The sequence below is a fragment of the Mobula birostris genome, chromosome 7, assembly GCF_030028105.1.
Source record: "Mobula birostris isolate sMobBir1 chromosome 7, sMobBir1.hap1, whole genome shotgun sequence".
NCBI lineage: Eukaryota > Metazoa > Chordata > Chondrichthyes > Myliobatiformes > Myliobatidae > Mobula > Mobula birostris.
Window position 1 is genome coordinate 47,593,891 of NC_092376.1, and position 14,493 is coordinate 47,608,383.

The 14,493-nt window shown below is 35.9% G+C and overlaps 1 protein-coding gene across 6 annotated transcripts in view; it reads left to right on the forward strand.

Moving 5' to 3' along the window:
• The window catches only part of LOC140200173 (paraspeckle component 1-like), a 125,329-nt gene that overhangs the window by 27,515 nt on the left and 83,321 nt on the right, over positions 1-14,493 (forward strand). For 2 of the 6 annotated variants that reach the window (XM_072263081.1, XM_072263080.1), the window contains exons 6-7: positions 2,434-2,539; positions 14,357-14,414. In XM_072263081.1, coding sequence (XP_072119182.1) covers positions 2,434-2,539; positions 14,357-14,414 — 164 coding nt within the window. Of the gene's footprint in view, positions 1-2,433; positions 2,540-3,772; positions 3,844-6,302; positions 7,525-14,356; positions 14,415-14,493 lie in introns of those variants that run through there. The other 4 variants (XM_072263086.1, XM_072263083.1, XM_072263082.1 and 1 more) reach the window with 3 other exon arrangements.

Consider the following 14,493-nt stretch of genomic DNA (forward strand, 5'->3'; position numbering starts at 1 on the left):
TGCTCTGGATCTTTTCAAAGATTTCAGACTCCCTGGCCCCCATCATTTTATTTTTACTATGGATGTCCAGTCCCGATACACCTGCATTCCCCCCTCTCCCCCCCCCCAACCTCAAAGACCTCAAAGCTCTCCGTTTCTATCTGGAGATCAGACACAACCAGTTCCCCTCCACTACCACTCTCCTCCGCCTCGCGGAACGTCCACATTCTCAATAATTTCTCCTTTGGCTCCTCCCACTTCCTTTGAACAAAAGGTGTGGCCGGGGCACTTGCATGGGTCCCAGCTGCGCCTGCTTGTTTGTTACCTTCGTGGAACAGTCTGTGTTCCAAGTATACGCTGGTGACTGTCCCACACTTTTCCTGTGCTACATCAACAACTGCATTGGTGCTGTTTCCTGCACCCATGCTGAATTTGTCAGATTCATCCATTTTGTCTTCCACCCTACCCTCAAATTTACCTGGTCCATTTCTGACACCTCCCTCCCCTATCACAATGTTTCTGTCTCTGGAGACAGCTTGTCTACTGATGTCTATTAAAAACCCACAGACTCTTACAGCTACCTGGACTGTACCTCATCTCACCCTGTTACTTGTAAAAATGCCATCCCCTTCTCACAATTCCTCCTCCTCCACTGCATCAGCTCTCAGGTTGAGGCTCTTCATTCCAGAATGAAGGAGATGTCCTCAACCTTCCAAGAAAGGGGCTTCCCTTCCTCCACCATCAACACTGCCCTCAACCACATCTCTTCCATTTCATTCACGTCTGCTTTCACCCCATCACCCCATCCTCCCGTCACCCCACCAGGGATAGGATTCCTCTTGTCCTCACCTACCATCCCACCACCAAGCACATCTTTCTCTCTCCACACCCCCCCCCCCCCCCAACTTTCTGCTTTTTGCAGGGATCGCTCCCTTGGTAATTTCCTTGCTCATTCATCCCTTCCCACTGATCTTCTTTTTGGCACTTATTCTTGCAAGCCAAACAAATACTATACCTGCCCATACACCACCTCCCTCACTACCCAAGCCGGCCTTTCAGGTGAGGCTGTTGGGGTCATATACTGTGTCCGGTGCTTCCAGTGTGGCTGCATCTATATCAGTGAGTCCCAACATAGATTGGTAGACTGCTTTGCTGAGCACCTACACCCCATAGGCCAGAAAAATTGGAAAACTCCCAGTAGCCACCCATTTTAATTCCACTGCCCATTCTCATTCCAATATGTCAGTCCTTGGCCACACTTAGGTTGGAGGAACAACACTTTATATTCAGTCTGGGTAGCCTCCAACCTGATGGCATGAACATTGATTTCTCGACCTCCTGGTAATACTCTCACCTTATCTCCTTGCCTGCCTATCACCTCCCTCTGGTGCTCCTACCAGCTCCCTCCTGCACTATATCTCTTTCACCAATCAACTTCCCAGCTTTTGACTTTATCCCTCTGTCTGCAGGTTTCATCTATCACCTTGTGTTTCTCTCTCCCCTCCTCCACCTTTTAAATCTACTCTTCAGCTTTTGTCTCCAGTCCTGCTGAAGGGTCTCAGCATAAAACGCTACTATACTCTTTTCTATAGATGCTGCCTGGCCTGCTGTATTCCTTTAGCATTTTTTGTGTGTGTGTTGCTTGGATTTCCAGCATCTACAGATTTTCTCTTTTTTGTATCATGCTGCATTACTACATGGCACAGAAATTGCAATTGGTTGGCAACAAGACTGTACAGCAGATAGTCAAAATGCTGAACATATCATTGGCACCAGCTTAACCACCATCAGGGACATGTATACAGAAAGGTGCCAGAAAAGGCCAACAATATCATGAAGCATCCCACCCACCCTGTTCATTGACTGTCCTACCATCAGAGAGGAAGCTGCCTGGCATCCATGCTAGGACCACCAAACTCAAAAACAGTTACTTTCCTCAAGCAGTAAGGCTGATCAATACCTCCATCCACTAACCTACTACACTTCACACCCTCCCCACCACCATTACTTTATCATTTCCTGTCAGTCACCCTATGTACAGACACTCCTGTACATAGCATCACGTTATGTACATACAATCAATCTGTATATAAGTTATCTTTTGTATTTGTGTTTTTTTACTATTGTGTTCTTTATCATTTTTTTGTTTTTTTTTGTGCTCTATCGGATCTGGAGTAACAATTATTACATTTTCCGTTACACTTGTGTACCAGAAATGCCATTAAACAATTTGAATATCAGGTGGCCTTACATTAGTGTAACCTGCATTACAGCCTATAATCCAATTTGTGTTTTGAAGCATAAATGATGTTTCACATTGATGTTAACATTTGTGATGTGTTTAAGACCACGGAAGATGCTGAGCAATGCAAAAGATGAGTGATTAATTCAAGTATACACTTGGTCTTTGACATGTTTTTATTTTAAGGTACCCTTCATTTGTTTTGCTGACAGGCATGAAGAGGAACGTCGGCGACGAGAGGAGGAAATGATGCGCCAGCGAGAGCAGGATGAATTGCGAAGGCAGCAAGAAGGATACAAATCTAACTACATGGATAATGTAAGTAAGAAAAATAGAAATTTAGGTGGATATAGAAATATTTAAACAGTCAAGTCTTTTAGAAGTTTTTGGTAAAGGGTGGAATCCATTCCCATCTTTCCAAGCTGTTTCTTGGGTATTATTATTAATACCAAGATTATACATGTAATATTATGGACATGACAATTAAAATTGATTTTTAATTTTCATTGCAGTTATATTGAATAAATGCTGTTAAAGAATGGCATTCTGCCCAAAACTGCCCATAACCATTCTTTCTTATCAAATATAAGTGAATATTTAGTTTTCTTTTAAATGCTTATCTCAGCATTGAAATAATGTGCTTATTTTTTCCTCCTCAGAGTATATAGCAGTAAAAGCTTGAATTAACAGTTTAGAGGCTTTTGCAGCACCATAATCATAGTACAACTTTTTAAAATTTATGACACATGGCAAATTGTGGTTTGTGTGTATTAAATAAATCCTATTTTGTGTGTCCTGTCCATCTTTTAAAATTTTATTTGGACACTATTAAACAAATGATAATCATTTCAATGAGGTCTTTTTATTTTGCTGATGTACAGAAAAGCCTTGTATATATTGCTCTGCGTTCCATTGCCTTTCTCAGCAGTGGAACTCAGAGCTGAACTGTTAACTATTAGATCTTTTTGTGGTTTATTTTGATGTACTACTTGCAGTTTCAATAGAAATCAATTTTCTTTATTCGATTTTGACATTTGGTGTTTGTTTACTGCTGTACTACATTCATTAGGGAAATGCCTATTTATCCAGTGTGTAGTTGAGGTAAATGCTAGTTCTAAATTTTTATCAATAAGGGAACACTGATGAAAATAAAAACACAAATATGGTATTTAGAACTTTATATTTATCAAATGATCCATTATAGTGAGATTATTGTTGGGTGTATTTTGCCATGTCCAACATCAAATGGTAGCAAGGACATCAAAAAAAAGTTTTTAATACAAGCTAGTTTTGGATTACCTATCATTAGGGCCTTGAGTTTTAATATGATTTAGAACATCACAATGTGGAACTATCTCCTTTATTTTCTTTGTTTAACTAAACCTAATATATTGGTATTGGAGCAATTCTTCCATTGATTTTTTTTTTATTTTGTTTCTAAACTTTTTATTATATTTAACTTCCATTGTGAATTGTTTGAAATCTTGTGCAGCATTTTTAAGCAAAGTTTTCAATTAACTTATTGAAAAATGGAGTTTTGTTCCTCTTCAGAATATCTGCAGCTTTGTATTACAACTTAATGAAAGTTAATTTGCACACAATCATAAAAGATACTCAAGCAAAAGTAATCTGTGGTGCAAAAATAAATTGTAAGTATTTTCTAAATTGTAAGTAAATTCTAAATATTTTGACATTGATAATTGTTCAAAAGACACACTGTGCTCAATGGAAAAATAACTGAGCCTTTTTGCTGTTTAAGGATTCTAAGATCTAGAAATAGCTGGATACTGCTCTTTTTCTTTTAACTTTGATCTTTTCTCAGTTTAGGAAGGAAAGAATTCAGATTTTCATTTCCATTTTGATTGTTAAATACTGATAATAATCCCAAATGCATATGATTCCTAGAATGTGTTACTTGTTTTGAATAAAGTATTTGTTGTGAACAGTCTTTTTCACAAAACATGGGGGATACAAACTAATTGGTCATTGAAACATAAATATATATATTTATTGCAAAAGTTCACTCATGTGGAGCATAAATTGATTAACATTTTTGTATTAAACAGCTAATAGGTCTGATTAAGGTTGTTTACAAATGTGTGGGAAGAATTAGTATACGCAGAAATAATGAAGAAATCATTGAATAGTGAAAGCGTTTTTTAATCCCCGCGCTGACGTGTGAACTGTATTGGGTCAATAAATGTTTATAATATTGTGACCTTGGAGCTGGTGCACAAGATACATGGAGAAAGCGGAGTTATTCATGAAGTTCATCAGAGGTTTGGTGTATCTCAACATCTGGTGTTATATGGTTTGGTCTGAATAGTTTTTGAATGTGAAAAGCCTTTGTGACTGATGGCTTGTTAAACAATCGGCATTCTACCCTATGTCCTATAGTTGATAGTCATATTAAGCCTTCTTGAGTCCTCCGTGAAATGTATGATGGATGATGATATGAGATACTTTTTTTTTACAATCAATGACCAGATTCTTGAAAGTATACAGCATTAGATAAATTTTGCACCACTGTTCCTTCAGTTGAAGTCTATCGTCTAGGTCTTTGAGATTGGATAACCTCTGAAACACCCTGGCAGGGAATTATCTATAGAAACCCATTCAGTTTTCAACTTGAAGTTCAATGCCTTCCATTGTGTGAATTAGAGCAGTATATCTGCTACTTTTCATTTGAGAATGTACCTGAGAAATGCATCACCTACCAAAGGACTGAAAGCTTTTAGTTCCAGTTCAATAAATTTTATTTGTTCAGGCCCTAAGTTTATACCTAGCCTTGGAAGACCTTGTGTTTCGACTTTAACTATTGCAACAAATCTTCCATGTGCCCTGTTTTGGAAAACTGCAGTGTCAGGAAGGCTGGTTTTGGTTGGTTGAAGACTGCTAACCAGAGTTACATTTGGGAATGTGTAAAATGCTTCACTAGACAGATAATGCTGAAAATTCTGGATAGATTCCTCTGTCGTATACATTCAGCTTGATGTTGGTCTAAATTGAGTAAAGCTTGTCATTATTCACAGGGCAGTTAGCCCAGAACTTTTAAAATGTTTGATAAAACTATTCATTGAACACAAAATTACATAAATTTTGCACTAAATATAACGTATGAAATCAATACATTGTATGATGTTAAATATCTCAAACTGTTATGACATGTGTAACCTATGACTTGTATTCAGACACAATCTCCACAAAGTAAGAGTGAGGGTAATGATCTTCACTGCACATGTTTCATCTAGTCTGCCTACCCTTCTAATGCAAAAATAATACCCATGACAATTCAATTAACACTTCTCCGTTGGAAGTATCGCCATCCTGTTTGTTTGCTATAAGACCCTAGCATAAAGTACAATACATTTATCCAATATATTGGCACAAACAAAAATGCTTTAGCAAGAGGAGGGTGTGATTTTTTTTTTAAAAAGTCTTCTGCTTTATAAACAAATACATATTGCCACATACTGGGGTCCTCTGAAAAGCTTGTGTTTAGACAAAAGCTGCGGTGCTTTCTTTCAGGTTGCAGGAGCTCAACATCAATTCTCCATTCTTCAAGGCATGTTGCAATTGAAATTTTTTTTGGTTCTGGTTGGAAGTATCTGTGGGGAAAAAAAATGTTAGGCAGAATCAACGGAATGAAGTGATATTTGTTACCAATAACCTTTCGTCAGAACTGGGATAAATTGGAGACAAAAGTTTGCACTCCAAATTGGAAAGGGGGAAAATGGTAGCTTGTGTATTTGAAATGTCAAATATAGAAGAACTGTAAGTTGCACTTGTGCCTTGAATGAGTGTCGGGGAAATGTACAAGGGAATCTCTTGCATGTGTACAAGAAGCTGCTGTGTGAAGGGAATTGAGGAGTGGGTTTTTGTACCCTTTGAAAGGCAGAGAAGGAATTGCTATTTGGATTGTTGAAAAGTGAGAAGTTGATGCAAAAATGAAAGGATGATGAAAATCAGCAAAGATGATTTTATTTTTTGTATCACATAAAAAGTGGAACAGTGTCCAAAAAAATGTCTTCAAGCTGAAAGAGTGTGAGTGAATGACATCTGATTTTCACCCTGGTTCAAGGAAGAATTGATGGATCTTTGTCTTTGTGGAGTGGAAGTAGAGGAATTGAACATCCATGACAAAATTGGTGTCTAGAGGAGAGGAGGAGAAGGTGGCGACGCGGCCTCTCCGGTGAATGATATCTGTAATCTGTCAAGTAGGGGACCGTGCACAATTCTGATTTGATGGAGACAGACATGAGGGTACGGAGGAACATCTGGAGAAACTTCTGAAATGCCTGCTTCGCTGCCGCTGCTACTGTGTGGTAACCGGCATGTGACAACTCAATTTAAATCTGTTTTCAACCTCAGTGAAAGTCAACTGACCTCCATTCTAACTCGTATGTGGATGCTATCTAACCTGTTTTAAAATTCTTGAAGTTAATCAATTATCCAATATGATATATGATCGAAGATCTTGACTATCAATGTATCCATTAATGGTCCTCAAGGAATAACCAGGAAATTTTTCTTTTTTTAAAATTCGCTTTATTTGTCACATGTACATTGTGTGATGGAAAAGCCAAGTTATCAGAAGATTGATACTGATGAGAGAGATAAGGGAGACAATGGAGAAACATTCAAAATGCTAATAAGAGAGGAGAGAGAGATTAACGAGAAAGAAACACAAATTCAGATTATTGACAGACCGCTTGCTTTGAACCTGAACTGTTTGAAGTTTGATGGACAGGCTATACCCCAGCAGGGGGATAAAAAGAACAGGTTCGCTAAGGCACGACACACCACGAGATAACGAGACCCTGGAAGAGCGGTGTGCCCCCACAAGTTCGTGGGAGTTTGGAGGTATGGTCGCGGGAACCGACCATAGACGCACAGGGTGAAAAGGGTATGATCAGTGGGAACCTGGTGTGTGTGTCCGCCCTTGCCTGGGTGCCGGGTTCACCGCAGAAGAACGGTCGTATCCAGAACGGAGGGGTCACAGTGGGCGACCACAGAAGACATAAGAAAAAGGGTCCGCCCGAAAGCTAACTGCGAAGAACATCAAAGGTCTGTTTGAATCAAAATTTGCATTCTCTCTCTCTCTCTCTCTCTCTCTCTCCAACGGCACAACAGCGATTACTGCGAACTGTACTAAGCTGAACTGAACTCTGTGTCACTTGAGACTGATCATTTTACCCCTAGACTGTGATCGAGCTTGGTTGATTCCTATTACCCTAGTTCTGTGTACATGTGTGTTTTATTATTGCTAACCTGTTGCATTTATATCCTTACGATTAGAGTACTGTGTTTCTTATTTCTTTAATAAAACTTTATTAGTTTCTGTTAAACCAGACTCCAACTAAGTGGTCCATTTCTGCTGGTTTGGCAACCCAGTTACGGGGTATATAACAATTGAAACAGTGAAATGGGTTGTTTTGTAACAAAGACCAACGAGGATTGTGCTGAGGGCAGCCCACAAGTATGGCAGCATTTCTGACATCAAGGTATAATGCCCACAACTCATTAACCCTGACCATACATGTTGAAATGTGGGAGGCACCCACAGCACTAGAAAAAACCCATATCATTACAGGAATAATATGCAAGCTCATTACAGACAGCAATGGAATTGAACCCCAATGATCAACTCTTTTTTTCCAAAACTTATTTAAGTTCTTAGTTTAATATAGAATGTTGAAAAGATCTAAAAATTCCACTTGTTGAAAAATGCAGCCAAGTTTTTATTTAATAATCTTGAAATTCCAGGTACAACCATTGTGTGCCTTATGAAGTCAAAATTTCAGAGCCTTGGTTCCTGCCATAGAATTGTATAATTCTGTTGTTGATTGTTTAGTATTTCCTAAAGTTTGTCTATTAATCTGTGAAAGGGCTTTTAAGCAATTTCTAACAGAAGAGGTGAAAAAATTGAACCAAGAGGGCAATTAAGCACTCTAACATTTGCCCATAGTGATAATCTGCAACTTGAGACAGTTTATGAGCAAAAACTTCTTGCATAGATGTGCTGGGGTGGGATTTGAATACTCAAAAGAACATTAGTAAGAAAGAAATTAGTAGGGCTTTTGCCTGTTGGTTTAATGTCCTGTTCCTCTTCCATAGCCTTCTGCTTTCTATCGCCAATAGGAATGTGCTTTAACATTCAATGCTATCATCCACTTAAGTGGCAACTCTAAAATTGGGATTTAGAAATATGGCCAGAATCTTGTTTAAAAACTGATGATGTTACTAACTGGAAAAATTGAACTTTGTGCAGAATAAATTATTATGTAACTTATTGATTAATCATTTCTATTTGACACATTTCTACATTTTTTGCTTTCATAGCTGTAATTATAGTTCAAAAACAGTAAAGCAGCTTTTTCACAGTGGCATCAGTCTGACCTTGCTGCTATCTGTGTGGATTTTGTAACTTTGCCCTGTAACTGAATTTCCTTCTAGTGCTCCAGTTTCCTCCTACATCATAGACATAGGCAAAGTATCCTCATATACATAATACCTGACACATCTGATTGTTTTCTTGGATCTATTCATAATTGAAAATTAACTTCAATGCTGTATATTTAACAACAACATTGAAACTATTTGGAGTTTTTTCCCCTGTTTTATTATTGGCTGTATTTTCCAGAATTAAATACTTTTTCTTCTGTGCATTTAATCTGTACTGTACATACAAAGTTAATTTTTTTTTACTGTATGCATTCTAAATTCTATTAAGCTCAAGTTTTATTGTTGTTTTAAAAAAGCATTATATCCATGTACTTTTATGCACAGATATATAGAGCTTGCTGACAGATCCAAAAGTCAGATTTGTCTTTTTTTTGGTTTCTAAAGTGCGTCCTTGCTCTGAAATTGTGCATGGCTAGACCAATTTAAAGCAAAGGAAAAGAAAGTATCTTTCTAAAACATTTTGCGGTATTGAGTACTATAATAAAGTAAAAACAGTCTAACATTTTTTAAAGTGAATTTATAGTGTTGGGGTGTTAATAGAATTAACATTAAAGTCTGGAAAATCTTCTAGTCTGGTAATACCATAGACCTGGGTGTACTGGATTCAGGGAGTTTTACTGTCCACGTTTCAGATGCATTTGGTGACCATAAACAAAATGAATCCTGGAAGCAATTGTTTTTGAATTTCTTCTGTTATTTTTATTCTTGTCAAAAATCTGAAAGGCTAATTTTTAAAGAATATTTTGAAATAGAAACGATAATTAAAATGTCAGCAATAATTTGAAAAATTTCTAAGAGTTGTCCTATTTGACTGGGAAAGAGCAGAACAAGAATCAATGGTATTCTTACAATATATTTGTGACATTAGAGTGCTCTTTAAAATGATCATACAGTGACAAAATTCACATTTAAAGTGATATCTTCATTATGTTTCAAATCTGTGGATCATTTATTATGTTTTTGCAGTATAGCACCAATGTTAAATCTGACAGCAGTCATTGTAATATACTTTATTTTAATATTGGAGAGAAGCAAATTACTTGTGATCTAATAAGTCAGGGTTTTATTTCTGCAGTAGGTTAACAGAATATGTGATTATTCTTATTGATCTGAGTAACATATCTACAGTATGTGAAACCTTGCATATCATCACTTCTTTGTGGAGCTAATGGAAGTTCCTGTGCAGAATAAACCTGGTTTAAAGAAAGTTAGGCTCTTGTTATCTCAGTAGGTAATCCTGGTTCTTGTAGTGTGGGTTTGTAGTCCATGCTTAACCTATTTATTCTAATCTCACTGTTGTAAATGTACTCCACAAACAATCTGAAATTATGAAGAGCATGAAATTAAAATTATATCTAGATTATGGTAACCCTATTCCATATTTATAAGAAATATTCCTTCACAAGAATGCAATTGTCATAGCATTGAGGTTGGCAGCTCTTTCAGTTCGGCTGAATGTCTGTCAGTACTTTTTATAAACCTTGTGTTTTATTATACCACTTTTCTATCAAGGAGTATTTGTTTATTTCTATCTATCCTGTCTTTTCTCAATATCTTAAATTTACAGATCCAAATTAGCAAAAGTTTTCTGAACTTTCACTTACATAATATAAGCCTTCCTTTGTTCAAAGTAAGTTAACACAAGATGTGCCAAAAACTTTCTACATTTTAATCAAAGCTGCTTTTAAGTTAAATTCTTCCTCAGTTTAGTGTCATATTGGCAAAACGTAACCCTTTCTCCTTCCACACAATGTTCTGAATGCTTGTTCTAAGGTGTGTTTCTACAATAATTATCAATATACAAGATACTACTGGAAATCTTAATCTGTGATCATTCTTACAAAACTAATCTGCATGGCTCTGTTTGTGAATAATATTTAGATGTGAGCTTTTGTTTCTGAGCTGATGAATAATACAAACAATACCTTCCCTCCTCTCCCTTTACTTGGGAACTTTAATGATTTCCAGTACGTGAGCATTTTTTGAGTGAAATTCACAATTAAATCTGTACCGTGTAAAGAACACAAATATATTCTTTGAAATCTGGAAAGGCAATAGATCATGGGCATTTGTGCTAAAACGCCATAAGGCCCATCAACTCCTTTTGAATTTTGAAACGAAATGGCAATTTGCAGTCTGATCGAATTGTTGCTGTGACATGGAATCCTGATATTTGCTAATATACTGAAACTCATTTGGTACCTCTACTGATTTAGCTTCAATTATTAGCTATTTTTTAAAAATATCGATGTATTTTTTCTGTATTAATTCTTCATTCACGTGTTCCCTTTTAAAAAATTTCAGTCTTGTCATCTGTTAGGACTATTGTTAAAGAACAAAACCAAAAGCTAACAAAGTTGATAACTGTCAGCTATTTAATATTTCTTCCTAATGGTCAATATTTATTTGTATATTAACTTCGTGATAGTAATGGAGATTGTTGATTTGTGGCATGCTGTTAGACTGTAATATTTTAAATTCTGAAAATTGTAAGCAGTAAGCCTCATTTATTTGGGGGTTTGGTGGTGTAAGTGAATCATTAACAATAGTGTGTGTTTGCAAATTGAGGTCAATCCACATACTTTCACTGACTGATCTTAAGATTTGCAGAAGATCAAAGTGTTTTTTCATTTTTCATATTTCATTACAATTTGTGTTTAAGTTTAGTGGAAAGAAAATAAGTAAGATGGTTCATAGAAATTTTTAAATACATGATGTTTTTCAACATGCAGAAACAAAATAATAAACTCAAAATGCAATATCCTGGGGATTTGAAAGTTATGTACAAAAGTAAATTTTAAAGGCAGTAAGTAGAATCTTTGCATTGAAAGAGCTTGAGGTTTTTTGGCAATTAAAGACTTAGTTGTCCAAAAAAGTTTACAAGTATATCTGCTATTGCTATTCAAACCAGAAACTGCAGACACAGGAAATCTGAAGCAATAGTGAAAATACTCAATTGGTTAGCAATAGCTTTGGTGAAAGAATAATATTTTGGGTTGATCTTCTGAAGATTATCGATAAGAAATATCAATTCTTTTTCAATCTGTGCTACCTTGGCCTCTAAGTTTAGTTTTTTCTGTTTTGTTGCCATTAGTTTTTTTGGAGTTCAGTTGTAGAAACACAGCTTTTACTCTGACAGTTCCACCTGAGAATGTGATCCTTTCTTTCTTTGGTTTTGAAAAAAAAAATGAAATCAAACATTTCAGATTTCTTGGACTCTGCTTTAATAGTATTATACTTCATTTTTGTTGTGTGGGGAGGATGGAAATTGATCATTTTAGATATGGGAGTAATGCAGTTAAATGGTATTTAATAAACTCTCTGCTCCTTTTATTGATAATGACATTAACTTTTATTTGGTGATCTAACAATTGTTCTACCTTATATTAGTGAATGAGATGTATTTGGTTACATCTCTGTACAAAGAAGCATGCTTCATCAGTTTCACTTCTATCTTTTGCAACTTACAATATTTTGAAAATTTAATGGTAATAAACTGAAAGAGACATGTTAGGATTGAGTTGTATTTCTTTATCTTGATGCAAATTTAATCTGCCCTGTAAAATTGCCCGAACAGATGGAGTTTTCTCAGTTCCTTTTGTGTACATCGATCATAAGGTTGAATAATAATTTAAAATTGTACATTAGCTATTTTTATGCAGAGGAAAGACATAGTTTTAAATGTATGACCATAAGAACATAACTGAACAGTTTTTTTTCCAGGAACATTGTTCTATGAATTGCTTACTTGGTTGGAAACACAAGTAGTCAAATTACAACTAAATGCAGATCTTGAGTTTTATATTTTTCCTTGTTTTGTTGAGTCATTGTTGCATTTCTATTTTGCTATTAATGTGTTTTAGTCACTAATGACATTAGTCGCAGCCAAGTGCCAATGTGACTCATCACTGACCTACCTGGTAATTTCTGTGTTGATATCTCAACAAAGTCTTCCAGACTGACATTCTCCTTTTTTGAGGCTTTTTTGTGTGACTGGGCTAGATCAGGCTCTGCCCACAACACTGAAGAAAACTTCTCATGCTGTTAAACCATACCACATGGCTTAGCATGCTCATATACTTGCATTTTATCGTACATTCTTAAGGAACACAGAAAATAAAAGCACGTGAAGATTATAATTGATTCAAAAATCAAACATTTAACATGTACAATGGTCCCTTGCTATTCCTCTATGTTGAAATCAATGGGATTATATTATATGACCCTTTGTGCACATGTTGCCATTCAATAAGGTTATACCTAATGATTTTTTAAAAAAATATTTGCATTAACTTTTCCTGCTGGATTTCCATAACCCTTAATTCTCTTATAGTCCAGAATAATAACATAACTTGGTACAGGTTCTGTGAGAGGTTTCCCTAATATGCTTATTTTTGATTATTTGAGCTATGTGAAGTTCAGAGGAAGATTGGTCTTAAAAACTGGTAAATTGGTGTCTGAAAGGAATGTGATTATGCATTTTGACCTGCTGGAGTCCTGATCTTTGCAATAGGTGCAACAGGTTACAGGTTATACATACAGGTTATAGCTACTTTAAATTTAAAACTCAGTTCTGTGTAAATTGATATGGGAGCTATCCTTCATAAAATGTTTGAATATAATTGTTTCAAATGATGCAAAGGCACAGGTGAGAAATGGGTGTATAGTTTTTAGTTGTAGGAAATCTTTTGTCTTTCACAAAGATTTTGATCAACAATGAAACTTCATGATAAATTGTTTCTGAACGTACTTAACTCAAAAAGGAATGCACTGCCATATTTAGCCTTGCAAGAGATCGGCTTTGAAAATAAAGTCGTCTTGGATGTATATTTTAGAAAGGTTTTAGTTTTGAAGTGTGTCCTTTCAGCTAAACCCTTATGAATGCATCAAAATGAAGGCATCAGTTTGGATATTTTGCATGGTTTATAATGAGGATGGATTTTAAGATGTGATTATACTTGGGACAGTGCAGATAATAATATGATTTGCGATGTATTCTATTATATGGAGAATATTAACTATCGCTTGGTTTATTTTACTGCAAGTGACCATTATGACGTACAACCTTATGTAATTTGTTATATCTTTGAATCAAGTGAGATTCTAGTGATATTTTAAAAAATGCTGTAGTTAAAGATTCAAGTTACTGTTTGGTTCTTTGTAAGTAATAGGCAGACTTATGTGAACTTTTGATAATTTTCCCATGTTTTCAAACTGTCGGTAATATCTTACAATAGTGTGTGAAAGCTGCTTCGATGATTGAGTAGCGGGGTATTGATTCAAATGTATTTACAGGTGCTTTCATAAACAAAAGCCAGATTTTGATGGTAATTTTCATAATAGATAGTACATTTTTTAAAAGTTTATATTGGAATCATGGTTGGATAGGTGGATTGGGCTGAAGGAAAATTGGCTGTTTAGGATGGAGGGCTGATTAATTGAAACTATTTTTCCACCTTGAAAATTACCCTCATTTTCTGCCTCACCCATGAAAAATGGGATATCATTAGATCTGAACTTGGCTTATTTTCTTTCTTCTCTCTTGTATGTTCAGAGTTAATTAAAAAGCATTTTAGATAGTTTATTTGGGGTGCTTTTGAAAGTAAGAAATTGAATATACCCAGACCATCTGTGCTGGTAGGTTGATCATGAAAATGTTTTTATTTTCAGAGAGAACAGGATATGAGGATGGGTGATATGGGTCCACGTGGAGGAATTGGCATGGGAGGTAGGGTTCTAATACATGAAAACACCTTAGGTGTTGGACATTTGTTACTTTATGGTTGTGCCTAGCAATGTTCTTTGGG